This window comes from Odocoileus virginianus, chromosome 4 (assembly GCF_023699985.2).
Source record: "Odocoileus virginianus isolate 20LAN1187 ecotype Illinois chromosome 4, Ovbor_1.2, whole genome shotgun sequence".
In the NCBI taxonomy this organism is placed as follows: domain Eukaryota; kingdom Metazoa; phylum Chordata; class Mammalia; order Artiodactyla; family Cervidae; genus Odocoileus; species Odocoileus virginianus.
The window spans coordinates 38461445-38489077 of NC_069677.1; the positions used below are offsets into that span (position 1 = coordinate 38461445).

The window sequence follows — 27633 nt, forward strand, 5'->3', positions numbered from 1 at the left end:
CAGAACTAAGCTCCCACAAGTTGAAGGGTGCAGCCAAAAAAAAAAAAAAAAAAACCCATGATACTGCCTACATACCACATATCAAGAGCCGAAAGGAAGAACACCAAGAAGTGTTTAGGATAATCATTTTCTATGTTTGGTATGCATTAAGACCACCTATGGAGCTTTTCTAGCATGTTCTGAAGACTGATTCAAAGGGCCCAAGGTGTGGTGGGGCTTGGACACCACTATTTTTAAAATGTTTTTGATGTGTATCAAATGTTAATCGTACTAGGATATTTTTAAAAATGAGTACATGTAGGTTAATTGTCTTTATATAAGCACATTTCAACTATCACTTGTACAATTTCTGTAGACAGGAAACATACAGAAAAGTGACAAACTACTGTTGCAACAGAACTGACAGGACTTTTTCTTTTGGAAAAAAATAAAACACTTTTCTAAAATCTGTCTATCAAAATCATTCTATGAAATGAAACATAAAACAAATAACAGCAAAAAATCCTTTATATATAATCTATGGTTTCTTTTTAAAAAGCCTAAAATCTAACAATACAGAAGGAATTATCTAATACAAATACAAAACAAAATTAATTTATAAAATAATTTCTTAGTAAGATCTTCAGCATTCTAAAAAGACTTTCAAAAAACTTAGTAATACTTACATAATTTAGAAATAGACCTTTCCCAAAACACTGCACTGTAACAAATATATTTAAAGATGAACTTAACTGATAATTATGAGTGTTACAATGATAGCAGATACAACTAAAATATATGCATATGATAGTAATACAGCATTAGAAGAATGACAAGACAAAAACTCAAGTCTTCAAACTTTCTTTACAAGTCATTCTGGAAGAGCGTCATGCCATGGCAACTTAAAATAAAATTATTTTAGCTAAGAAGCAGATAATGTGATGAAGAAAAACACAACAAATCAACCTTAGCCACTCCAATCCTTTAATCCTAAAAATAATAAATTGAAAGGCTAATTTATGTAAAGACAAAATACTAATTACCATCATGTTAGAGGAAATCTGGTAACTACTACCCTTACAGAATTATGACATCACTGTAGCAGTTTTTAAAAAGAAATTTTGTTCATTAGATGCTTGGATTAATGAAGATGTGAATTAAATATAGCCTCTCCATTTCAGCAGACTTCTTAAAAAGGCTGAGTCTTAATTTTCTTTAATTTCTTCACATTCCAATAAATTCCTATTGAATTTAAGCCAGAATAGATTAGTTGAACATTTTAATAACTTTATAAATTGTATTTAAACCCTGTATATTAAATTAATACATATGAATAACTAGATTTCTTAGATAAATTAAATACTAAGTTTGATGTACATTGTACAAAGGCAGTATTTCAAACTCTAAGTCAATCCCACTGGTGGCTATTGTGAAAATGCTGACTGTGCTGTGAAATGGTGATGATCTGTACAGTTTACAAGAATTTAGTTTTATTAAGTCTTCTGGTTGGTTCCTATGACTAGGACCCCAGAGAAAATACAATTAAAGAGATCAATACCAATAGAAAATACATAAATTTTATTACAGGTGTAGTTTAAAAGCAGAAAACAAATGAGCCATAACTAATGCATGGCAGAAATAGGAAATAAGGTCATCATGGTGTTTGATCAGCAGTATAGGAACAGACTTTGCGGAACTAAAAATTTAACGTCCAAAGACTAGGCAGTGAGATTAAATCAATACGTGGGGAAAATGGAAGGGGCAAGTGGTAGTTAAGTATCAGAATAAATTTGAATTTTCTACGTTCATTAGGAAGGAAAAGGACTACTGTGAAACTACAGCCACCACCAACTGTTATGGTTTAATCTATAAAAATTTCAAACTTGAAACTTATAAAAAAACTCAAATATAAAATGTTTTAATAAACTAGCTTTCTGATAACGCAAATGTCTACTTATAACTGAAGTTAATTTTTTAACTACTTATGAATATAATGTACCAAATTCAGAAGTTAAGTGTTTTATAATATGAACTAAGTTTCTATTTAGAAAATTCTTTAGGATTTTATTTTTTAAAAAGTGCATAAGAGGTATAAGAGAAGCTTATCAAAAATTTTCAAAACTCAGTATATTTCCCTCATCTCCAATTATCTAGAAACTTATTAAAACAATCTGCATCAAATTTGAAACTGCTTTTAATAAGATAAAAACACCAAATAGTTATCTAAAATTCATTTTGAAAATGTAGACTCAGATAATTCAAATAAAAAAAGTACTGACCACCAGTTTTCTCCAGAATTCTGAGTTCTACACAACAAAATTTATATCTAGTTTTCTAGTTTTTAAGAGAAGCACTTTTTGTTTCATTAGAAAAGTTACCTTCAGTGGATTAATAGTTACTTCAAAGTAACTAAAAGTTCCTTCAGTGGAGAAATAGCACAAATCTTATTGAGTACCTCAATTTTTCTAGTAGAAATATGAATTTCCCCCTCACAGTTTATATGTGAAAGTCTTCCCTTGTGGCTCAGCTGGTAAAGAATCCGCCTGCAATGTGGGAGACCTGGGTTCAATCTCTGGGCTGTGAAGATCCCCTGGAGAAGGGAAAGCAGTATTCTGGCCTGGAGAATTTGCCAAAGAATCAGACATGACTGAGTGACTTTCATAGTTTATATACTGGTCTATGGAGCTTGCTAACAGCACTGTCATGGGCTGATACTATTATGGATTCTGTTTAAATTTTGAGAAGAAAATAAACATATTCTACAGGTCAAAACTCAATCATAAACTGATAGATTTCACTTCAGTAAATGAAAGTGAATTCTGAAATGAAAAACAGAAATGGAATTAAGGCAACTCTAAAGCAAAGTTATACTTATTCACCCCAAATAGTGCTACTGCAGTATAATTCACTCCTTTAAAAGTTGTGTATAACCTAGACATAAAAGCCAAACATCAAAACAAGCATTGCAGCCATGAAGCAGCAGCAGGTGCTTTTACTTCAGTGAATGAAAATAATGGTCACAACTCAAATGAATGGTCAATTTAATGTGAATATGTGCACCTTACCAGAGATGTTTATGTTTACTACCAGAGACGTCTTAGCAATTCCATATTCCTCACAAAGTCAATATAGCTGTTGTAAAAAAATCAACTGTGGTTCCGAATACCCGTTCACGGTCGACCTCAGCAATGTATCTGACGTAGGAGACTGGTTATCTGTGACAGGCAGTAGCAGGTGGTGGTCCTCAGTCCCAAGTGGAAGAGTTAGTGGTAAAGTCATATCAGAAGGTTTCACATCCAAAGTTTCTGACAGAGGACTTTTTTGTATGGAGTCTTGTTCACTCAAGGGATGATCTTCTATACTAGAATCTAGAATTTTATCTGCACCTGAAGGAGAAGGGAAAAAATTCACTATCTTTAAAAACAAAACAAAAACCCTGAGGAAGACTCATCTACTTACCATTCCCATTCTAACCCTACCTTTAGTCACACTGTTTCTCTTTTGCTGATTTGCCCTTCTCATTACCTGCACAAACCCATTAAGGGCATCAAGACTAGGTTCATGCATCAACTCCATTATAAAAATGGACTTAATTGCTCTAGACCAGGGTAAGCTGTTTCTTAATCACTCATTTGTCAATACTTCATATACCACCTTGTGACACCTAGCTATCTATTTTACTGCTATGTAACATCCTACTTAGGTATGTCTTGAATGCTCAACAGACTAGACATTCCTTAAAGCAAATGTCTAATTATACTTCTCTACTTCCAAGTACCTTATAGTGCTACACAGGTAAGTACGCTTTTTAATTCACTGAATGTATTAGTAATTCATATCATTCTGTGAGTTCAAGTTCAGAAGTATGGCACTTTCATTTCTTTTCAAAAGAAATTCTGCATCACTCAAGGGATTAATTACCCTGATGACTAAAGACACACTTTGCTCTTCAAAATCTCCACTAGCTTTCCCATGCTCTTGTTACTCCAAAAGTACTAACATAATGATTTCAATCTCACTACCCTCATTAGACAAACTTGCCAACTTTTATAAAGTTATAACTCTCTTTTTCTTCAGGTCAGCTGGTCAAGAATACAGCCTGCAGTCTCTTGTTGCAGTGACTCTCTTCACAATGTTCTCTCTGCCTGGATGAACACTTCCTTTCCCATTTCCATCCTCCATGTTTCAGGTTCTCTAGAATTAAGCCTTCCCAATACTCATGTCGGAAAGACTCAATCTCTTCTTCAGTACTCTTCTGTCTTTACCATAGCCTACATTCTGTCTTGTAATCACAGTTATTTACTTAGATTTCTGGTTTCCCGCACTAGACTGTAAGCTCTCTGAGGACTAGACTACACTTTCCTAGTATCTGAGTGGTTATGTGTACTTTAGAGGTACTTAACAAATGCTCGTCGAATTTAGGACTCACTCAAGTTTTCAGATGTTACTACCTTAATCTTTATGATGTTTATGTTTACTACCCAAAACTTAGTATCATCTCTACACAGTGAGGAAGACTAATTTTGTTTCTAGGCAGAAAAGAATTGTAAGCACGTTGAAACTTCTTCAAGGATTCATTTTTAAGCAACAGACTAAAAATTCTGTAGTATGATTTTCCACTTCACATATTGTGACAATTTGGGCATATCGGTTTCCCTATTTACTCTCATACAATTTTTGGACTGGTGTTCATGATGCTCCTTTCTCTGTATAACTACAATAAACCCCAGGTAACCCAGACTCTAGTATGGGAAAGAGTGACATACAGTTGTTTTATGTATTCTTTCATTCTTGAAATTGTTCATACATCAGGTTTTAAAGGAGAAAATATTTTCAAGCAATGTTTATTACAAGGTCAATATGGAAAGAAACAGTCAACTCACCTACACATTACAAAGCTACCTTCCTCATATGGGTACACCTTGTTTTAAAAAATACATATCTAATTTGAACTGTTACAACGTGTATCTCAATATTTTAAGGAACAGCATAAGTATGAGAGCTCCAAGTTTTTAAAAAACACGAACATTTACCAGAATGTACTTTTGTTTTGTGCTTCTTTAAATTTTTAATATCTGTGTAAGAATTTCCACATAATTCGCAGATAAATGGTCTTTCTCCTGAAAAATAAGTCAAAAAATCAAAGCCTCAGTATTCTAGAAACTGCTAAGGCAAAAATATCAACGTTCATGAACACAGTACTAACATTATTATATTACTTAAATTTAATTTCTTTCAAATTACCATTTTAATCTCTTGGTTCTAACATAGCGAAATAAAAACTTCCATACATAGGCACTCCTTTCCTTTATGCAAAGCTTCCCTATTTCAAGGAAAAAATCAAGCATTTTCACTAACAGAAACCTCCAACTAAAAAATTAACTCTATCAGACATTTAGTGAGTGCCAATTATATGCCAGACTCTGGCTAAGAGATGTAGCTGAAGGGAAAAAACGCATAATTATGATCTCTACTCTCAGGTAGCTTATAAATTAGAAGATCCTTTCTATTATGAGGAATAGCTTTTAGAAAGATAAAGAACAGTACATTTTCAAAGTGGTCTTTTCCTTTGTTTTAAAAAACCTTGAACATTTAATATTTTCTTCATACTATCTATACACTACCTTTTAGAATTACCATGTCATTGCTGGAATATATCCCTAAAACTTGCATACTAAATATTGTTTCATAAGAAAATCTGATAGTATCTTAGTATTACCTATCCCTTTTCATTATTTGGCATATCTGTGCAATTTTATCCAAATCATTTAAAAACTACTGATTACCTGGAACACGTCTTAGAAAATCTACATAATTTTTGACCCAATTTAATCCATACTCCAAACAACAAAAAAATAAACAAATAAAAACTGATACTCATACATTAAAATATAGCTATAGCTAGAGTATGACTAGATACCATATAGTCCATAATGGTTTAAAGTCAATGTTTACATAAAAAGAAATTAGAGAGAACAAAAAATAATACGTTCTCCCTAAACACAGACCTGTATGGGATCGAAAGTGTTTGTTGAGCTCTCCTGAGGAAATAAAACTTTTCCCACAAATACCACATATGTATGGTTTTTCACCTAGATGGAAAATAAAAGATAGCGAAGTGGTGTACTATACCAATATAATATTTATCAATTACAATAATCTATAGTAAGCTGTTCTAAAGTATTATTTAAATTAAGACCTCTTTATATTGTATTTTAGAGGTATTTTCAGTGTGATCCAACGTAAATGAACATTACTAATTATTTTATACTGTTCATATAACCTGATACTTTTTCATATAATAAAACTTTCTCCAAATATCCTTCCAGTAGACTAAAAATGGGCAAGAAGTCTGATTTTTATAAAATTAAAAACATGAAAATTCATCAATCCATATTTCAATTCTTGTTATCTACAAGATTATTAAAGGGGAATTAAAATCACTTAGGAAGATCTATTAAAAAATTACCCTACAAAAAAATGAAAATCTTTGAATAGATTTTGCTTCAAAATTGATACTTTGGGTTTTAAGTATCTATTTAATTTACAAATCTTAGAATATTTTGTAGAAAAAGTCCTAGGAAGTTACTAAATTGATGTTCTATCCAAACTCATCCCAACCCCTTAACTTTATAGCTTTATTCCAGGGAAATGAAGCTTCAAGAGGCTAAGGAGTTTTTCTAACGCCATAAAAAATGTCTTAACTCAAACTTACATACTGTCAAAATTACTTGATTTTCATGTACAAAGTTACATGATAAAAAAATTTCACCCACTGTGTATTATTCTAGAAAATCAGTCTGTTTTTACATCTAATATTTATGTGAAAATCAGAAACATAAAAAGCTTCAAGAAGCACAAACACAGAAGCCTGTACCCTACTTTCTGTAAAGGCTCGATTTCCCTTACTCTTTTATTACAACTGTCCTTGTTTTAGGCAATCTCTGTGTCACATCCTTACCTGTATGTTTCCGAGAATGAGTGATAAGAGAACTAGAGACAGCAAATGCCTTCCCACAGGTATCACACACATAAGGCTTTTCTCCTGTATGCCTTCGAACATGGTAGGTCAGTGTGCTGGCTTGGGCAAATCGCTGTCCACACCTATCACAGACATATGGCTTCTCTCCACTATGCTTCCTATTAGTAAATAATTACAGAGATATATGATGGCAAGTAAAACAACCTGAGGATCATGCTACATAGCAAACTTTTTTGTACAATTTTTCATGCAGCATTTTGTTTCATCTGAACAGATTCAGAATATGTATTTTAAATCAACAGTTTTCCCCAGAAATAAACCCACGCAAATATGATCAATTAGTCTGTGACAAAGGAGGCAAGACTACACAATGTTGGAAAGACAGTCTCTTTAACAAACGGTGCTGGAAAACTGAACAGTGACATTAAAAAAAGAAATGGATTAAAGACCTAAATGTGAGACCAGACACTATAAGATTCCTAGAGGAAAATACAGGCAGAACACTCTGACATAAATCTCAGCAATATCTTTTTCGATCTGCCTCCCAGAATAATGGAAATAAGCACAAAAATAAACAAAGTGGGGCCCACTTAAATGTAAAACCTTTGGCATAGCAAAGGAAACAACAGAACAAAAAGACAACCCACAGGTTGAGAGAAAATGTTTGCAAATGATGTGACCAACAAGGGATTAGTCTCCAAACCAACAGCTCATATGATGCCTAACAGCATCAAAACAACCCAATCAACAAATGGGCAGAAGACCTAAACAGACATCTCTCCAAAGACATACAGATGGCCAAGCAGCACATGAAAAGATGTTCAATATCACTAATTATTAGAGAAATGGAAATCAAAACTACGACATAAAAAGAAAAGACCTATAACATATCACATCACACCAGCCAGAATGTCTTATCATCAAAAAAATCCATAAATAAATGCTGAAGGAGGGGTGTGGAGAGAAGGGAACCCTCCTGCACTGTTGGTGGCAATGTAAATTGGTACAGCTACTATGGAGAACAGTATGGAGGTTCCTTAAAAAACTAAAAACACAGCTACGATGACCCTGCAAGCCACTCCTGGGCATACATCCAGAGAAAAACAAGACCCAAAAGGATACATGCACCCCAATGTTCACTGCAGCACTGTTTACAATAGCCAAGACATGAAAGCAACTTAAATGTCCAGCTACAGAGGAATGGATAAAGATGGGATACTTTTATACAACAGAATATTACTCAGCCATCAAACAGAATGAAATAATGCCTTTTGCAGCAACAAGACTGGACCTAGAGACTTTCACACAGACTGAAGTCAGTCAGACAGAGGAGAAACATATGAAATCCCTTATATGTGGAATCTAAAAAGAAATTATATAAATGAACTTACATACAAAACAGAAAGAGGCTCAACATACTTAGAGAAAGAACTTATGGTCGCGTGGAGGGGGGTGGAGGGGAGGATGGGAAGGAACAGTTAGGGAGTTTGGGATGGGCACGTACACACTGCTATACTGAAAATGGATAAACAAAAAGGACCTACTGTATAGAGCATGGAACTCTGCTCAATGCTATGTGGCAGCCTGGATGGGAGGGGAGTTTAGGGGAGAATGGATATATGTATATGTATATGGCTGAGTCCCTTCCCTGTTCACCTGAAACTATCACAATATTGTTTATTGGCTATATTCCAATACAAAATGAAAAGTTTAAAAAAATTTTAAAAATAAAATCAACAGTTTCAATGTATAATGTCGAGAATAAATGTTTCAGTTGTTATGAAAACATTAGTTCTGAGATTAGTTCAAAGTTTTCCCATCAGCTAAATGTGGTAGTCAAGTATGCCCACAATACTACAGGCAATTATTTTTGCTTGTCCATTCGCTTTCCCTAAACCTTCAGCACCCATCTTCACTCTCAGCTGATGTCCTTGCTTCCCATTTTGCTAAGAAAAATTTTAGCAATCAGAAGAAAATTTCTACCACCACAAACCTCCACCTATAAGGCATCTGTATCTACAGAATTTGCTTTTCTTCATTCTAATACAAGAACGGTAGTTCTTCCTATTTGTTTACTTGAGACACTATCCCCCTTGCCTATTCCAGGTTTAATCCTGAAATTTCTTCCATCCTGTATCATCAATTCCCCTCCTCCTCTGGATTATAGAATACAAATATGCTGATACATCTCCCATCTTAAAAAAAAAAAAAGACCCCAACCCTACTTGTTCCTCCATTTTTCTCCTCTCCTTTTAGTAAGATCCTGAGTCTCCAAGAATTCTACTCTCATTTCTTCCCCACTAGTCTCTGCTAACACTGCTTTCCTCAAAACCACTGCTAACCTTTTACTTTGCCAAATCCAAGTCAATTCTCAGTCCTAATCTCCCTATTATCAGAATCTGACACAAAGATGGCTCCCTTCTGAAATCTTTTCCTCCACCTGGATTCCAAGATTGCCCAACATTCCTGTTTGCCCCTATTTTTGCTGTTCCTTCCTGTCATTTCAGCTGGTTCTTGCCTATCTCTCAGAACTCAAAATTACTGTGCCTCATGACTCCATCCTTTGATCTCTTTTCTGTCCATCTTCATTCTCCTGGTGATCTCATCTCTAACATTATGACTTTAAATACTACCTACATGCCAATGACTCCAAATTTATGCTGCTGCTGCTGTGTCACTTCAGTCGTGTCCGACTCTGTGCGACCCCATAGACGGCAGCCCACCAGCATCCTCTGTCCCTGGGATTCTCCAGGCAAGAATACTGGAGTGGGCTGCCATTTCCTTCTCCAATGCATGAAAGTGAAAAGTGAAAGTGAAGTCGCTCAGTCGTGTCTGACTCTTCGAAACCCCATGGACTGTAGCCTACTAGGCTCTCCATCCATGGGATTTTCCAGGCAAAAGTACTGGAGTGGGTTGCCATTTCCTTCTCCACCGAATTTATGTCTTCAGCTCAAACCAGTCCCGACTTCCAGATTGAACCATCGCTTACACATTTCCATTCAGGTATCTAACAGTCATCTCAAATTTAACACGATCAAAATTCTACTCCTAAACTCAAACACTCCTACTTAAACTGCTCTATCCACAAATTCCCATTTCAGTTAATGGTAATTCCATCTTTTCATATGATAAAGCTCAAAACCTAAGTATCGTTCTTAATTCTACTCTTTTTTATACCCCACATCCAAATGTGCAGAGAATTCTATTTGCTATACCTTTGAAGTACATGCAGAATCTGACTACCACTTATCTCTCCCACTACTACCTTGCTGACCTGAACCACCATCCCTCTCACTCGGGTTTTATCTATAGCTTCCTAACTGGTGACTCTGCTTCCCTCTTGCAATCCTACAATCTTCTGCTAACAAAGCATCCAGAGTGCTCTTACAATGCAAGTGAGTTCACATCACTTACTTCTCATCTCAAACACAAAAGCTTCATAATGGCCTACAAAACCTTTACCATCTCAAACCTTAACACCATTCAGACCGTATTTTTCTCCCTGACTTATTCCCCTCCAGGCATTATGGCTCCCTTCTGGTTCCTTCACTGTGCTAATAATATTGTGTGATGGTACTACAATTAGAACTCTACTGTCCTGAATTCTCATATAATAGTCTATTTAAGGCTACAGTGAATGACAGACTTAAAGATCAAATGTCTTTTTTTTTGCTTTTATTTTTACCTTGCATGAATCTTGAGATTGCTAGAAGTTGCAAACTGTAAATTGCATACATCACATTTATAGGGTTTTTCCTCACCATGATGCATGCGACTATGGAAGACTAGCTGGCATTTCTGAGCAAATCCTTTATCACACAATTCACATTTGTATGGCTTCTCACCTAAAAGAAAAGTAAGTAAAATTTATATTTAGAAGGAAATATTGTTTTAGTTGCTTAAGTCATACAAGCTTTCAAAAGAGTTCAACAGTATTAGTTTCAGTATTCAGAAAATATTAACTGCTAGAAGTAAAAAGGCATATAAGATCTTTTTCCAGATTGATTATTGAAAACACCAATAGAGTTAAAAGAAATTAGTGTTTCTTATTTCATAACAGTGAAAGGTGATGAGAGAAATATATAATGCTTCTGAAAAGTACAAATCTAGTATACCAATAAAAGTTGAGAAAGGAATGTACATATAATTTACGTTCAGAAGTTGACAAAGTCTAAGGAAGCAGGTAGTGAGATATCTTGGCAAAATCTGAGAATCAGTCTGAGTTGTAATTACTTTTTCTCTTTATCAGTTTTAATATATTGTCTGTTAAACAGCAAGCTAGAACTAAGTTTATGCTTATTTTAACTGTGAGGAAAAATGGTTTAGAGTTCACGCACTGGGACTTCAGAGTACCAATTACAACAAAACAAAGAGCCATTAAATATTTGGTCACAATTACAAAGGTATTCTCGAGTCTAACATGCTCAATATTTTTACGAATATAAGTGTATACTAAATTTTGGACATATATAGTCAACACTATATATTAATGCCTATAAACACACTTCAGCCACAATATAAAGATATCTATACTTCCCACAGTCTTACCTGTATGAGTTCTTACATGAGTTTTCAGCTGGTTACACTGGGTAAATGCCTTTCCACACAAGTGGCAGACATAAGGTTTGACTCCTTTATGTATTCTCATGTGCCTTCTCAAGCTGCTGGCTTCTGAGAACACTTTCCCACATGTGTTACACATTGGTTTGGCCTTGGAATACCTCTGATCCAGCTCTTCCCCAGAGCTTTCCAGTTCATAAGAGTTCTTGACACTGGCTATATTAGACATAGAGTGTTCTTTCAGAGCACAGTTTGGCTGTGATTTTCCACGTTTCCGTTTCACTGTAACAGTCTGCACAATATCTTGTGCTGGGAAAGTATTTTCCACAACTGATGTCAACTCAAGTTCTGAATTACTTCTTTGTGCAACTTGTTCTATTATAGGTGTGGACAACTTATTTGCATCGAGAAATAATTCAACAGACGCATTCTCTAAAATGTCACTGGGATATTGCACTGTTTTATTCTGCCCTGTTTTCTGGGAATTGAAGGCCTTCTTCTTCTTTTTAGTTTGAGATGACTTCTTTGCTAAAGCTCCTTGTTTAGGATTTGCCTGAACTAAATCTGTAGACACTTCTGATTTCTCCCGACTGTTATAATCTCGCAGAGTCAGGAGACAAGTCTGTTGATTCAATTCAATGTTTCCAGTAATACTAGATATCTCTGTAGAAGAGGGATTAGCAATAAAAGCAAAATCTTCCATCTTTATTTTACATTTAGTGACCACCTCTTCCACTTTGAGATAGTCAGCAGCCTGATGGATTTCTTTAACATTCCAACTGTAAGGAAACAAGGCTAAATGACAATATTCTGATCAAAGAAAAAATGTTTTTGAAATACAACTACACAAATATTTGTCTTTTAAAGACCTAATGAAGTAGAATGATGAAAAATGATTAACAGAACAAATTTATTCACTCAGAATGTTTAGGAAAAAAATATTCAGTTTTACAGAATTTGAAAAGATAAAAAGTAATGGATCATTCATATGTACAACCATGGAAAAACAAACTGTTAATATTTCTACTTGTTAAAAAAACACTTGGAACAAAAAAATAGTTGTTGGCAACCTACTGCCTCCTTCCATTTATCCTGAGGCCTCTTCAGATAGCAACCAACTTTTCTTTATTTGTAATTAATAAGAGTCTTGAAAAACTATTATCTTCCTCTGCTCCCCTATGAGGAACTTGAACAGTATTTCTTGAAACTTCCTGTGCATTTCAATTACCCACGGATTTGTTAAATGTAGATTCAGATTCAGCAGGTCTGTTTTGGGGCCCAAGCATCTGCATTTCTAACACACTCCCTGGTGATGCCAATGCTGCTGGTCCATGGATCACAGCTGAAGGAACAAGGTTTTAGAAAGCACTAAGCTCTCTAGAAACCTTCCCAGCTTTTTTGTGTTTGATATTCAACACAAATTAGCTGGAGAACTTATCATATTAGAGTTATGTAGAAAAATTTAACGTTCAATTTGAATGTTCAACATGCAAATCAATATTTACTGAGGATCTACCATGTGTGGTACTCAGAGGGATATTAAGACATATCAAATAGTCTCTGCCCTCCAGAAGTTTACAATGCAGGGGAAGGCTGGTTGTTCAATTACGTTAGCAATGGCTCTGGACTACTAGCTGACTTAATTAGGGTAAGTCAGCATCTTTGGGGGCTTCAATTTTCTTAGTTGTAAAGTCAGAGAGCTGAGTTGGTATTAATACCAAAAACACGCCCTTTTAATTATTTGAGAATGAATATATACTTACACACATATAAATACACCCTCTACTAACCTTCCTATTTGTCATTTTCCCCAGAAAAAAATTTTTTCAGAAAAAATTAAGTAGATTTATAGACTAGTCTGGAAACCTAATCACAAGTTTTAGTGAACACTTTATTCTGGGAAAATCCATCCCAATTTCCTAAATATACTACAAACAAACTTTTCGACAATCATCTGTTTGCAAACTGACTTCCTTAGCTAAGAATACATCACTTACTCTATTCTTATGGCCTTTGGCTATAATTTTGGAACAAATAAGGAATGATCCTTGTAATTAAGTTAACTTTCTGTTTGCAAAGGTACAGTATGAATGCCCCAAAATAAATACAATCTTATTAGTCTTCCATATGAATTTCTTTGCATGTATATACCACTTAGTCTGTAAAAACATTGTTTCTTAAGCATTTTTTTATTGATTTTTGTTACACAGTCTACTATTAAATTACAGTAAGTGAGAGACACTATTAGAATGAGACCCAAATTTATTCTATCACTTATTATACCAAGGTCTCAAATTACAATTGTTCTTAGTAAATGAACCACAATACTAGGTCAGATAACCTTTAAGACCACTACAAACTAGTACTGAATCACACATGAATTGTTCAGAACTGAAACTGTAATTCATACAAATTATTTACCTATTTCATTGATAGCCTATAAACTCAGTTACAGTTAAAAAAAATCAATCAGCATTTGTTTATGCAAATAACTGACTTGCTTTTGTTTATAAACATGAAGTTAAAAGTGTTTGCAAACTTGCTTTCACTTTCTGAACAGCCACTGAAAGTCATTTAATTACCTATACCAGATATATGGCTAACTGCTTTATATGAGTAACTGTAATCGCCATTTTACATACAAAGGATCAGAGGTTCAAAGAAGTAACTCGTCCAAGATCACAGAGCATTAGAACTAAGATTTGAGCAAGGAAACTGGCTCCTGAGTCCACTTAATTCTTTCTTATTCTGTTCTCTTGATAATTTGTATAGACTTTCTATTTCTGGTATGCATCTTCTCTTACATTTATGGCTGGGCTCAAACAATTAACTCCCCAGCTCTCCAGGAGATGTGTATCAAAAAAGACTGAGCCAAACACCTGGCTCTTCCTCACACCGGTCCTCTGCATGGGGCTCAAAGCAAGCTGCCCTTCAGTGTGTGCAAACCAATTCAAGATTTCTCTGGCAAAGTTAACTGAGAAAGGGAAATCACTAAATTAAAGATCAACCAAAATTCACTGGTTTTGTGATTGTTTATTTTATATTACACATTCTAAATTTTTAGATCAAAGGCACTTGTACAGCCAAATATTCAGGAAACTTAAATAATATCATGTGACATTTATCTGTGACACTGCTGTTCCTTTAAGCAACTTATACAGAACTGACACCAAAATTTCATTACGTCAAAATTTAAAAGTAATTCCAAACAGCATGAATGCTTCCTTTTTAATAGGATTAAGGAAAATCCTGACTCCAGCTTTTCAGAGAAATATATTTTCATGATAAGCTGCAATGTAAAGAGAGGGAAGGATTTTGTTTAATGTGTACACGTATGTATCTATAGCGATCATCTGGAAAACTGAAATAATATTTATCAAAGTGTTAAGAGTGATTATCCATGGGTGGCAGAATTTCAGATGTTTCCTTTTTTCCTTAATTTTTCTCCAATAAATGTGGATTCAAAGGATTTGGAGAGTAGGATAGAAAAGAAGAAATAAAGGAAGGAAACTAATGTTCACTGGGAGATAGTAAATCCTAAATCTTCACAGTAACAACCCATGTAGTTATTATCATCTCATTTTTTTCATATGGAGAAACTGAGGCCTAGAGACGATGTATATTGATCCAAGAAACAGAGAGACTGACAGGCAAGATCTAATTCTAAAGTTCATAACCGTGCTATATCAGATGGTGACCTATTCATGTTTACACTTTCAAAAAAGCTGGAGAATAGAAGGCAGGAGTAATTTGATGGGTTTCTCTTTCCTTTTATCCCTATCGCCTTTCTCTCAAACAACGAGTAAACATATTAGTATTAATTTAACTACACAGTTCATTGAAATGAAAGACAAAATGCCTGCCTTATCAGGTTCTTCAGAACTTACTTTTCACTGCAGTGACAGCATTCAACATCTCAGAGAAGCATTCTAGCTGACTTAAGCATTTTATTTTTCTGAATCAAGATCAGGAAGAGGTCCTGCATGTTGCTATTTATGGCTAGAAAAGGGGGCACTTTAAAACCAACAGATTCTTTCTTCTTTCTCCACCTATACCTCCCACCCAAACATCTTATGAAGTAGGGGATGAAGAGTGAGAGAGAAAACCAGAGGGAACCTAAAGGCCAAAAAGCAAGGGGAAATTGGAATTCAATGAAAATTCATTGTATTTCTATTTCGATCTTTAAGTTTCCATTCCTCAAAACACACACTGTGTTTCAGTAGGTAAGTCAAATATGTCAAAAACCATGCTGTATTCCTACTAACATCTGTACTTTTTGTGCTTATGAAATGTAGTCTGTTTACTGCAAACCAGCGATATTGACCTCTTTATTAAAAACAACACTGGGCACATCAGTATTTGAAGACTGAGAGTTCAGGTATTGAATGGAAAAAATACTAATCTGCTTTAGCTCAAAACTATTGACCAGCTTTTGTAAGTGGAAATAACACATGTACCTTACCTGTCAAGATTCAAAGTTCCTGTGTATATAAACTCCAAAAGTTTCTGAAATCCATCAGCCTTCACCTGACTCTGATCAAGAAAGACATTGTTCTCAGAAGTGCTCCTGTAGATTGCACCAAAATATTCACTAAACGAGGCAAGCACATTCCTATGAGCTTTAAACTGGAATTCCCCAATCACTATGGTACAGTCACAAAGAAAACCTGCTTCCCGTTGTTTGTTCAGTCTCTCTAAAAGGTGCTCACAGTGGTGCGAATACTGCATTTTGATATCGGAATCGAATTCTATCCTTGTTCTAAAAAAACAAGAGAGAGAGTAAATCAGTACCACTAAGTTTTCATCAAACTTTTCTCCCAAGCTATTGGTGAATAGAGACACAGAATCCAAACAAGAACAAAGTCTGTTCTCATTTTACGCCCCCAGAAAATTCTTATCAAGCAACTACAGATAAAAATGCCAAAGGGATAAAAAGCCTTCCTAGTTTTTATTTCATCATGGTCAACTAACACAATCCTTTGGACACGTCAACAAATGACGATGTGTGAAAACATTGCCACAAAGTGAAAAAAAAGCACCGCAAAATTTCACACTTCTACATTGCAAAGAGTCGGACACGACTGAGAGACTGAATTGAACATCAGTTGAACCTTCACAGTTTCAAGCTCAGTAGGCACACGTAACTTACGGGAAAAAAAATTAACAAACCACTAAGAAATGATTCCTTGGGACAAATGGTCAAAGGACATGGTACGAGTTCTTTAAAATTTTCTCAACTACTTCTCTGCCTTTCGATTAAGTGTAAAATTGCTCTCAAATCTCCAAAACCCGTTAACTTCCGCAGAGCATACAGCGGCTTAAAAGGCAAGGCGGGTGCCGAAGGGGGCGGAGAACCAGCAAAGTCAAGAGTTGTCAAAGATCTGGTCACTCGCCCCGAGGAGGCCACGTTCCTCCCTACCACCACCTCCGTCTACTCGAGGCCGCAAGGAGAGTGACAGTAAAAGCCGGTCTCTCCCGACTTCCGTCTTCCTACCCTTCGCCCAGCTCCCACTCCCCCAATTCCCACGGCAGAGGCTGTGGCCAAGGCCAACACCGGGGCTGCCTCGCCCTAGCTTTCCACCCTAACACCTTCACACCGGCCTGAATGCGAACTCCACAGAGCCTGCCCTCCAATGCCAGAAGGTGTGGAGAGAGCGGGAATAGCGGCCTGGGGCAAAGACAGAACTCACCTATAGAAACCCGAAGGGGAACAGTTTCTTCACTCTCTCTCCGCCATCTTGGAAAGACGTCACCACGCCACGCTCCGCCTTTCCCTGCTTCCTCCACGGTGACGTCACATCCGGTCCCGCGCGTTCCGCGGTTATGCGGTAGGCTCTAGGACCCTGGCGGTCCAACAGCAGCCTGAGGGCAGCATGCTGGTGCATAGAGACCTCGCTACTTAGCCTGCCAGGAGCACCCGGAAACAGGGAGAGTCTTGGCTAGGCGACAAAGGGCTCGCTTACGGAGCCACGACTGTCGTCCTCACCTTGAGCATTCTACACAGTCAGCATCTCGCGCTCCGCCTGCGTTTTGCGCGGAGGCTGAGCCGCGCTGCCCTGCGGGCCTCTTTCCAGGAACCAAATTGTGCATTGTATGCTGGGGCTTGTAGTTAGTTGCTCGTCTTCTCCCATTATCCTCCACTTCCGTGAGGCCCCACGAGTGGGAACAGCTGCTTTGTGTACTCTGGCTCTCGGCCATGGGAATTTTGGAGCTGAGACTGATCACCCCTTTTTATTTTAGGCACTACCAGAAAGCTCTTGAGAAACTATGAGTCTTGTTTGCATCAGCCAACTGGAGCCCAATATCCAGGATACCCTTACCTGGTGATAGAAGTCTGAGATGCAAGAAAGCGGTGCAAAGCAGTAGGGCACACTGGGCATGCGCTTGGGGAAAAGTGGGCTTTATGCCGGAAAAGGTTCTGCCTGTGGACTAGAAAACATTTAATACAATTATTTGCATTCTATGCAGATTTTGTACAGTGAGGGAAGCTTGGCGGGCTACATGCAGTCCATGGGGTCGGAAAGAGTCAGACAGGACTGAGCACGCAGTCAACCACAGTGAGGGAAAGGTGTGCTGGTTAGCTCCGTGATTTAAAAAGACGTACAAACGGTACGTGCTGATATGTTAGGGTGAGTACTTTTATGCGGACATCAAAAATCCAAGAAAACAAAAACTTCGGCATTTTTTTACTTGTTAAAAGTTGTGTCAGGACCATGGGAAATTTACTTACGACTTAATTTTAAAGAACATTGTAAACTTGAATTTATTCTTTTTTGTCTCGAGATTTTTTTTACAACCATATTTTGTTTGCTCTCTGTAAATTCTTCTCGGTTAGAACGATGTTTATGGGGGGGGGGGGGGGAAGCCCCACAACCGTTAGGTTTGTAAGGGGAAAAAATGAGTCTGGTTCTTGATTTCGTCTTCTCTTTGAGTATAATTTTCTGATTACATTTATTTTTGTCGGAATCCTTTTCGGTAATTTATTAATTCAGGGATAGCTGTGAGTCTCTAGTAGGTGTCAAACAGATATGAAGTATATGAAAGAGCGCAAAACATGGTCTCTGGCGTTTAGAAAAATCAACAATCTCAATGGGAAAACTAATGGAAAACTGAATGACTTGTAATACAAAGAGTGCTGAGGTGACAGGGCTTACCAGTTTTTACCATGCGTTTAATTACTCTTGCTAGGCTGTACATTATTTTTTCAGTATCAGGTTGTGAGTTGAATTTAAAAACAATTGTTTAAAGTCTGGAACACTTCTTCCACGTGCAAGCCATTAATAAGAATATTTGTTCAATAACATCTACGTTAAAAGTTCAAATTCCCAAGGTACTGCAAATTATTATCAGAATTTTACTTTTTAAAAGAGTAAGAAAAGGAGGATCGCAGGCTCCTTTTGCTCCTGTTAAAAAGGGAAAGCAAATGAAAGCTGTTTCCGCCCGGTTTCGAACCGGGGACCTTTCGCGTGTTAGGCGAACGTGATAACCACTACACTACGGAAACCTGCCTGCAAAACGAGGTTGAGAAACTCCCTCATAGGTCTTCATAGTTCTATTGTGGCACGCGGTTCAGAAAGTTAACGTAACTTTTAACAAAAGAACAAAGAAAACCCAACGGGAAATGACCATATGTCCAGTTAAACAGTGCTACCATTTCAAAAGTTGAAATTTACGTACATTGTTTTCAAAGTCCCTGGTTAGAAACTGGGCACACGTTAGTTGGCCCTTCTTTGAGGTTTACTTTCTTCTACGGAAAAGAAGTATATTAGCTTCTTTGTTGCTGAGTGTCTCGGGTGTGTTTCGGGGCTTTGGCTAGCTAGAAAAAGGCGACTGCGCTGGGATCCTGGAGTCCTCGCTCACGCAGGGGCGGAGGGGCGGAGGGGCGGAGGGGCGGGGAGGGGCGGAGGGGCGGGGTGGGGCGGGGGCGCGGAGGAGGGGCACCAAACTCCCCAGCCGTGATCTTAGCTTCTAGAGAGAAAGCGACGCTTTCAGCCTCTCGTGGAACGACGTGTAGTTTAGATTTGAATTTCCTCCCTTGCTTCTGTACTAGTTTTAGACAGCACTTAGTTTTAAAATCTTCTATAGGGTGTGCAAAATTCAGGGTGGTTTTTTTTTTTTTTTTTAATCAGACATCAAGATGCACTTTTTGCCACACAGCGTGCATGAATTTTCTAAGCCTGAACTTCTCATGACTTAAGTAATATCGTTTACCCTGGAAATAAGCAGATACACCCTGATGTCTAAAAAAATAAATAAGTTTTCAGGAATGAGAGTGAGCTTCCATATTACACCGGGGGCGGGGATTGGAGGAGTAATCTGATGGGATTGCTAAAAAAAATTTAAAAGTGAGATGGTACTATTTCGGTTTTGAGTACACTTTGTTTAGAAACCACGGGGAAAGAAACAAAGTATTGCCGATTATATGTAGATATAATAAAAGTATGTTAAACCCACTTTAAATCCTGGCACTTTCCTCCTTTCTCCTTTTAAAAATTGACAAAGTTCTCTTTCAAGAAGTTCAGAAGCGTGAACCGTGCCCCGCCTTCTACACTTTCCCCGTTCAAATCTCTGCACCTTTTGTCGATTTTAAGGGCGCATCTGAGAACTTCCTGCAGGACCCTGGACAGACATCTATTAACCGAATGTAGACGGTAAAGAGTCTGCCTGCAGTGAGGAAAACCCGGGTTCGATCCCTGGGTCGGGAAGATCCCCTGGAGAAGGAAATGACAACCCACTCAAGTCTCCTTGCCTGGAAAATTCCATGGATGAAGGAGCCTGTACAGTCCATGGCGTCGCAAAGAGTCGGACACGACTGAGCGACTTCATTTTAATGACGTTGAGAAATAAAAGGTTTTACAGCTCATGGAGTTATTAGAGACAGCTTTTTGTGAAGCCATTTTTATTAAGCTTTTGAGGGAAGAAAGGCAGGTTTTCCTGATAATGGTATTCCTGGATTCCAAGGGGGTGATGAGTGGTCCAGGGCGAGTGAGACACAACTGTAGGTGGCACTTTAGGGGGCACCTTGCATCCATCGAGTCCTCTGCCTGGGGCTCTCTCGCCCCCCCCCCCCCCTCCCCCGCTCCCCGCTCCCCGCTCCCCCTCCTCTAGCCAACCCCGCTCAGTCCCGGCGGGGCGGTGCCAGGGCCACTATGACGCGGGGTTCCAGGAGCTAAGACCCCGCACATCACTTTTCGCGCACCCCGCGCAGCCGGCAGCCAGGGCAGCCCAAGCAGCCGGGAGACAGCAGGCGGCGGCGGCATGAGCTACTACCAGCTACCAGTGGTGATCGACAACGGCTCAGGAGTGATCAAGGCGGGCCTGGCCGGGTCCCGGGAGCCTCAGTTTGTCTACCCGGACATTGTGGGCCGCGCCAAAGGCCCGACGGGCGTCGAGGGCGCGCAGGAAGTGTGCGTGGGAGACCAAGCGGAGCAGCGGAGAAACTCGCTTTCCATCAGGTACCGCCTTCTCTCGGCGGGCAGGACCCGGTGGAGGGGAAGGCGGGAGAACCCAGAGGAGGGGCCGAGGCTAGAGAAAGGATAGGAAGCGAGTAACGAGAGGCTCTGCCAGGCGGCGTTGTTACAAACGCTTGAGCACAAATCTCTGAGGGTACCACATACCTACAAAGTGAACATTACTTGCTCTTTGTATCTATTCAAATATATTCAAACGTATAAACACTGTCGTTCATAAAATACAAGTTCATTTAGAAATGTTAATTCCTGGTACCTTTGTCATTTGGGCTATTTGTTTTCACTAACTGATATGAAAACTGTACTATTATGTGAAGATCTCCCTATTTTCTTTTTAATTAAAAGGGTATTCCAAAGGGGCAGAGAAGATGGAAATCAACAAAAAAATTCAGAGGAAGGTAGCTAGGTTATCTTCTGCTGGCAGTTACCATCTCTAGAGGCGCTGGCAGTCACCGCCCATAAAGGGATACTGGTAATAAAAATGAGGATTAACCCAGTTTTGAAGAGAGTAAAAACTGGAAAAATTTAAAGCTTCCATTTATCTTATTGCTCTTCTTACAGCTACCCAGTGGAACGTGGTCTCATTACTTCATGGGGGGACATGGAGATCATGTGGAAGCATATCTATGATGATAACCTCAGGCTAAAGCCCTGTGATGGCCCAGTCTTGATTACAGAGTCAGCACTGAACCCACTGGCCAACCGGCAACGGGTCACTGAGGTGTTTTTTGAGCATCTGGAGGTTCCTGCCTTCTTTATGTCCATCCAGGGGGTGCTAGCTCTCTTTGCTGCTGGCTTCACAACTGGCTTTGTGCTGAATTCAGGTGCTGGGGTTACCCAGTGTGTACCCACCTTTGAGGGTTACTGTCTGCCTCATGGTGTCCAGCAGCTAGATCTGGCAGGTCTTGACCTCACCAACTACCTCATGATGCTGTTGAAGGAGGACGGCATCATGCTGCTTCGTGCTTCAGACAGAAAGATTGTCATGGACATTAAGGAAACCTATTGCTATGTGGCAATGAACTTTGAAGAAGAAAAGGCCAAGAAATCTGACTGTATAGAGAAGATTTACCAACTACCTGATGGGAAGAGGTTCAAGCTCCATAGCCAGCTCTTTCATTGTCCAGAGGCCCTCTTTTCTCCAAGTCTCATGCACCTTGAGAGCCCTGGCATTGATAAGATGTGCTTCAGCAGCATAATGAAATGCGATGCAGATCTGAGGAATGCTTTTTTCTCCAATATTATCCTTGCTGGGGGATCAACCTCTTTCCCTGGTTTAGATAAACGTCTAGTTAGGGATATAGCAAAGATGGTACCTGCCAACACCCCTGTGCAGGTTATTGCTCTCCCAGAGAGGAAAACATCAGTGTGGATGGGAGGCTCTATTCTTGCATCCCTGTCTGCCTTCCAGGACATGTGGATCACTGCTGCAGAATATAAAGAAGTTGGACCCAATATAGTACACCAGAGATGCTTCTGACTACAGATAAATGGTTAGGAGAAAATGTTTTGAGTATATGTGACAGAAAACTTTGGATATTACATGTTTGGGAAGACAGAAAATATTTCAATTATTGGAATGTCCACATCTCTCTTGCATTTCTATAGTGGAAATAATGGAGAAGCAGTCAAATAATAGATGCTTACTGAGTTGAACCAAATTAAATGCTCATGCTGTTACTTCAGTTGTGTCTTCACTCTTTGTGACCCGATAGATTGTAGCCCACCAGGCTCCTCTGTCCATGGAATTCTCCAGGCCAGAATACTGGAGTGGGTTGTCATGCCCCACTCCAGGGTATCTTCCGGACCCAGGGATTGAACCCATGTCTCATACCACTTGCATTGGCAGGCCAGTTCTTTATCACTAGTGCTACCTGGGAAGCAAGTTAAATGCTAGAGGAGACATTATTCTTGACCTTGGAGATCTCACATTTCCTTTAGAGAGAGAGAGCAATTTGTGGTACAACATGGTATGTGCCAAATGAGTGATATAGCTTTCAGTTTGTTGAAGTTTATGAAATGAAGTTTGCTATGAGGGAAGATTTCATAGCAGAGGGAAGCCATCATGAATGAGGTAGCATTAGGATGGGCATGGCAGGGTGAAAAAAAAAAAAGGACAGATATTCAGAGGAGCATAATGGAAATGAGTAAGAGTCTAGATATGAGGAGGAACAAAGCATATTCAAGGCATGTTTAATACACTGGTTTAGTTAAAATGAAGAGCTCTTATTGAGCAGACTAAGAGCAATGACTAGGAATGTAAATTAAGGCCAGAGGCTGGAAGGCTTTGTTTTAAATGTCGTATAGGCAAGAGATTTGAAAACAGGAGACATAAAGAAATTAAGATGAATGTGGTGGTAGTTGGGAGGATAAATTGCACTGGGAAAGGCCCTGTAGATTCAATGATCAATTAAAAAGTTATTAGTCTAGATATAAAGAAGTCAAGTCTTACACTCAAGATTATAAGCAAGAAATGAAAAACTGACAAGTCTTGGTGCTTAATTAGTTATGAAGGGGAACGAAGGGTCTGAAATGACCAAGATGGCTGAGAGAATGTTGGCAGTGTTGACATAACTCAAAGTGTAGTATCTGCTCTGTGCAAAGCACTGTGCTATGTGCAGTAAGTGCTAAATCAGGAGTCAGATTGTGTCCTGTGGAATCCAGCAGTCCAGTGTAAGAAATGAAATTCATACCTACTACAATAAGATGCAAAGTGGGTTAGTGTCCTAAGAGAAATGTGAAGTGGGGTTTTGTAGGAGGGAAAACACCTTGAGTGCTCAGAAAGACTTTCTGATAGATTTGGCATTGGGGCTGAACTTGAAGCTGGAATTTAAATCTAATAGATTGCCCATCCCTCTGGACTTAGGGGCAGGATGTGTGGATTCAGGTCCAGGCCCTGCCAGCCTACCAGCTGCATTTCAACAAATTGTTTAAACATTTTGAATATCAATTTCCTCATTGGTAAATGGGGTTGCTAATCCTAATCCCTATCTGTTTCACCAGGGTCCTTATGAAATACAAAGAAGATAATGTTTCTACAAGCACTTTCAAAATGTTACTTTGCTTAGAGAATTAGACAATTTATAGGTCCAGTTCTTGCTAATTCCTGCGCAGAGTCAAAAATCACTTGTGTCCTTCAGCGCACATTATACTACTTGAACTTTTATTGATCGCAATTTATGCAGGCTTTTCTTTTGGTTTGCTTGTCTTTCTCCCTTACTAGATATGTTCTTAGAAGACGAGTTGTGGGCTTTCTCTTCATCTCTGTCTCCTTCCCTCATGACTTCTACGGTAGGTATGCAGATATATAGAACTGACGAAAAGCATACTGATGGCAGAGGGAACATTAGGGCAAAGGCTCCAAGGTGTAAAAATGATGCTATGTACAAGCAGCAGGAAGTAATTCAGTTTGGCCTGAAGGAAAGATTTAAGAAGAGGTGCATTTCGTTTTTTGACATGTGTTTTCCATTTAATTGGGCCTCCCTGATAGCTCAGTTGGTTAAAAAAAAAATCTGCCTGCAATGCAGGAGACCCCGGTTTGATTCCTGATCACTATCTGGGTTGCAAAGATCCCCTGGAGAAGGGAAAGGCTACCCACCCTTCCCTACCTACCCACCAAGTATTCTTGGGCTTCCCTTGTGGCTCAGCTGGTAAAGGATACATTTGTGAAGAGGTGCGTTTCATTTTTTGACATGTGTTTCCCATTTAATAGTGATTGTAAGCACAACTACTAGACTGCATACGGTGTAGAATATCTGAGAGCAGTCTGAACATTTGGTGAGGTACTCACTAGATTCACAAGCATTGTAGAGAGAATGATCACAACCTCCTCTCTTCAGAGTTCTTAAATTGCTTTTTTCCTATAAGAAATCTCAGCCAACACGTTACCTAATTTAAATAACAGCTCAGAGAGATGGGCAAGACAAGTAGTATTCCCATTTACAAATTAAGAAGCTGAGCTTTAAAGAGATTAAGAGATAAAAACTTTAAGTGATTCCCAAAGTAGCTTACTGGGTTAACTAATTTAACTGTGGCTTCTTAGGCAGTTAACCCAACAACTAGCATGGAATAGACTCCAGCCTTTTAGGATTATGGATGATCCTTTTCAGGAAATCTAGGGAAAGGAAATAAAATGTGAAAATTTTCGTTTAGTACTTTTTGTTGTTCCCGTATCAAATCAATCCCCATAACATTTTACTTTTCTCTCATTTAGAGGTGCCAATAGTGGCAGCTCCATGGAGTTCACCCAATTGAAAAGTTCTACTTTTAAGATCAGCCAATTATATGAAAAACAGCATTGTACCAGCGAATATGAAAACCTGCTACAATTTATGGTGCATTGTTCTTTCTTAACGTGATCATGACACGTTAAAGCAAAGTCTGTGATTGAAAAGCCTTTAAAGGGAGATTCAGTTCTTAATATTAAGATCAAGAATGAAGTAGTTATATGTCATAAAAACATCCTCTGCTCAAAAAGTTGAGAGAACATTCTAAGGAGGAGGGAACAGGTTAGGATCTCAGAGGCAGCCCAATGAGCCGAACCAAGATTCTGGTTTAGTCGGTGCTGCTAGGGAATCTATTAAAGTTCTCTATCAAATGTGATGATCAGAACTGAGCATCATTGTATTGGCCCTAAATTTTTTCTATGAACTCCATTTCTTTAAGATGATATCGTGCGCCATACCTGGTTTTTAAGAGGTGGAAAACAGCGCTCAGAAGCACTCAAGCTAATTTTCAAGTCACAAGGTCACATGTCGGAAGTAAAGATTCAAATCTGCGAATAAGAAACGTGGGGTGGGGCGGCGACTATCCTTTAGGCCGGAAACAGAACTTTTGGAAAAAAAAAAAAATTGCGAGACCGGTTATCGCGAGAGCCGCGGTGGACAGGCTCGGCCAATCCGCGTAGGGGCCGACTGCTGCATTCATAAGGAGACGCAGCCGGCGGCGCGACGGGTTGCGGAGGGTGGGCCCCGGGTTGGTGGCAGCCATTTCTCATCTAACCCTAATTGAGACGGGCGTAGGCGCTGTGCTTTTGCTTACCGCGCGCTGTTTTTCTCGCTGACTTTCAGCGGGCGGAAAAGCCTTGGCCTACCGCCAGCCACCATCCAGTGTGGAACAAACAAAAAATGTCAGCCGCTGGCTCGCTCACCTCTCCCGGGAACCTGCGGTGGCCCGTCCGCCCAGCCCCAGCTCCCCGCCTGAGGCCGCGGTCGGCCCGGGTCTTCTCCGGAGGTGCCCATTGCCGCCGTGAAGAGTTGGGCTCTGTCAGCCGCGGGTCGCTCGGTGGGCCGAGGCATGGCTGTAACCGCAGGGAAAGGAACGGAGCGGGGTCCCCGCGCGCGGTGCGCTTCCCTGAGCTGTGGGACTTGCACCCGGGACTCGGCTCAGACACCTGCAGCCTGAGGGACTGCGGGGGGCGGTAAGGGGGAGGGTAGCGGGAGGGTCTGTTTTCTCCCTGAATGGAGGGGGTCCGTCTGTGTGCGTCTGTCTCCCCTGCCATCAGTGGACCGCGAAGCTTGCAGATTGGACCGGAGAGCATGCAAATAAAACTTGTCAGAAGGACAAGTGGAGGCAGCTCCAAAATCCGTCCAAATGAATGGGCAATGAGCTGAATAGTTGGCTATCTTATAGGGTTTTTTCCTCCTCCCCTCCTTTGGTTTTATTGCCCTTTATCAGTGTATCACAACCTAGTTCTTGCTCTCCGGATTTTGTCCAGGTTTTTGCCTCTGCTGAACTTGATCCCGATCAGTCCTGGGATGTGTAACAGCGGTGGTTTTTTTGTGTGAGATCATGAATTCTTACTTGTTAACAGGAAGATCTAGTGTGTTCTCAAAACAGTGGAAGTCATGCTCCTTAATGGTCGTTGCTTTTCATCTTTGTCTCCATCTTTGGATTCAAAGTATTAAGGGGCGATAGGAATTTCAGAAGAAATTTATCCCCCCACCCGCAAGAATTAAGTCAGGTTTCTTTGCTAAAAGGGAAGGAAAACAAGGAAAAAGGCCCATTAGGAAACAACCAACAAATCATTCTTCCCTCCTGTCATAAAACCTAACTTTCAAGTTATGTGAGGATTCATCCGAAGTCAATGCCTTCACTTCTATAATAATAAAAACACTTTAATTGGTGAGTAATTGCTTTAGTGTTGTAGTGGTTTCTGCTGTCCAGGAGAAGTGAATCAGCAGTATGTATAGATCTGTCCCGCTCTCTTGAGCCTCCCCCAGCTCCCCACATCCCACCCATCTAGGTCACCACAACGCACCAAGCTGAGCTCTTCCCACTGGCTACCTATTAATATTTTATACATGGTTGTGTGTGTTTGGCAATGCTGCCCTGTCAGTTTGCACCCCCACTCCATCTGGATTCCTACCCTGCAAATAGGTTCAGTACCATTTTTCTGGGTATCATACATATGTTAATATATGACATTTGTTTTTCGCTTTCTGACTTCACTCTGACGGACTCTAGGTTCATCCATATCACTACAAATGACTCAATTTTGTTCCTTTCTATGATTGAGTAACATTCCATACACACACACACACACACACACACACACACATACCACATCTTTATCCATTCGTCTGGACATTTAGGTTTCTTCTGTGTCCTGGCTATTGTAAATACAGCTGCAATGAACATTGG

General features: G+C 39.2%; 3 protein-coding genes, 1 long non-coding RNA gene and 1 other non-coding gene across 16 annotated transcripts in view; 2 read left to right on the plus strand and 3 right to left on the minus strand.

Annotated features, from left to right (window-relative positions):
• The window catches only part of LRRC34 (leucine rich repeat containing 34), a 31249-nt gene extending 24188 nt beyond the window's left edge, over nt 1-7061 (plus strand). For all 8 annotated transcript variants that reach the window (XM_020882108.2, XM_070466450.1, XM_020882100.2 and 5 more), the window contains one exon: nt 4057-7061. In XM_020882108.2, coding sequence (XP_020737767.2) covers nt 4057-4314 — 258 coding nt within the window. In that variant the 3' untranslated portion in view covers nt 4315-7061. The remainder of the gene's footprint in view (nt 1-4056) is intronic.
• MYNN (myoneurin) lies at nt 111-17464 on the minus strand. Of its 3 annotated transcripts, XR_002311795.2 has the most exons (9): nt 17212-17464; nt 15984-16280; nt 11510-12300; nt 10647-10806; nt 6941-7119; nt 5988-6071; nt 5013-5099; nt 3045-3365; nt 111-1221 (listed from the first exon to the last, which is right to left on the minus strand). XR_002311795.2 is itself a non-coding variant. In XM_020882085.2 (8 exons), the coding sequence occupies exons 2-8, from the start codon at nt 16247-16249 to the stop codon at nt 3103-3105; spliced, it is 1830 nt and encodes a 609-aa protein (XP_020737744.1). In that variant the 5' UTR covers nt 16250-16280; nt 17212-17463; the 3' UTR covers nt 297-3102. The 3 variants fall into 3 exon arrangements, 2 of the variants coding, with proteins under 2 accessions (XP_020737744.1, XP_020737746.1); XM_020882085.2 differs by having other exon boundaries at nt 297-3365; nt 17212-17463; XM_020882087.2 differs by lacking the exon at nt 5988-6071 and having other exon boundaries at nt 297-3365.
• A 525-nt stretch (nt 17465-17989) lies between these two features.
• On the plus strand, nt 17990-22671 carry ACTRT3 (actin related protein T3). 3 transcript variants are annotated; one of them, XM_070466453.1, is made up of 3 exons: nt 17990-18150; nt 20730-20976; nt 21553-22671. In XM_070466453.1, exons 2-3 carry the CDS (start codon nt 20780-20782, stop codon nt 22469-22471), a joined length of 1116 nt encoding a protein of 371 aa, XP_070322554.1. In that variant the 5' UTR covers nt 17990-18150; nt 20730-20779; the 3' UTR covers nt 22472-22671. The 3 variants fall into 3 exon arrangements, with proteins under 3 accessions (XP_070322554.1, XP_070322555.1, XP_070322552.1); XM_070466454.1 differs by having other exon boundaries at nt 17990-18130; XM_070466451.1 differs by lacking the exon at nt 17990-18150 and having other exon boundaries at nt 20651-20976.
• Nucleotides 18953-19025, minus strand: TRNAV-AAC (transfer RNA valine (anticodon AAC)). The gene has a single exon. It is a non-coding gene; the product is annotated as a tRNA-Val (tRNA).
• Nucleotides 22672-24158: 1487 nt separating the features above from the next.
• On the minus strand, nt 24159-25833 carry LOC110130282 (uncharacterized). Its single transcript, XR_002311797.2, has 3 exons — nt 25676-25833; nt 25003-25105; nt 24159-24405 (listed from the first exon to the last, which is right to left on the minus strand). It is a non-coding gene; the product is annotated as an uncharacterized lncRNA (long non-coding RNA).
• Between the last annotated feature and the right edge of the window lie 1800 nt (nt 25834-27633).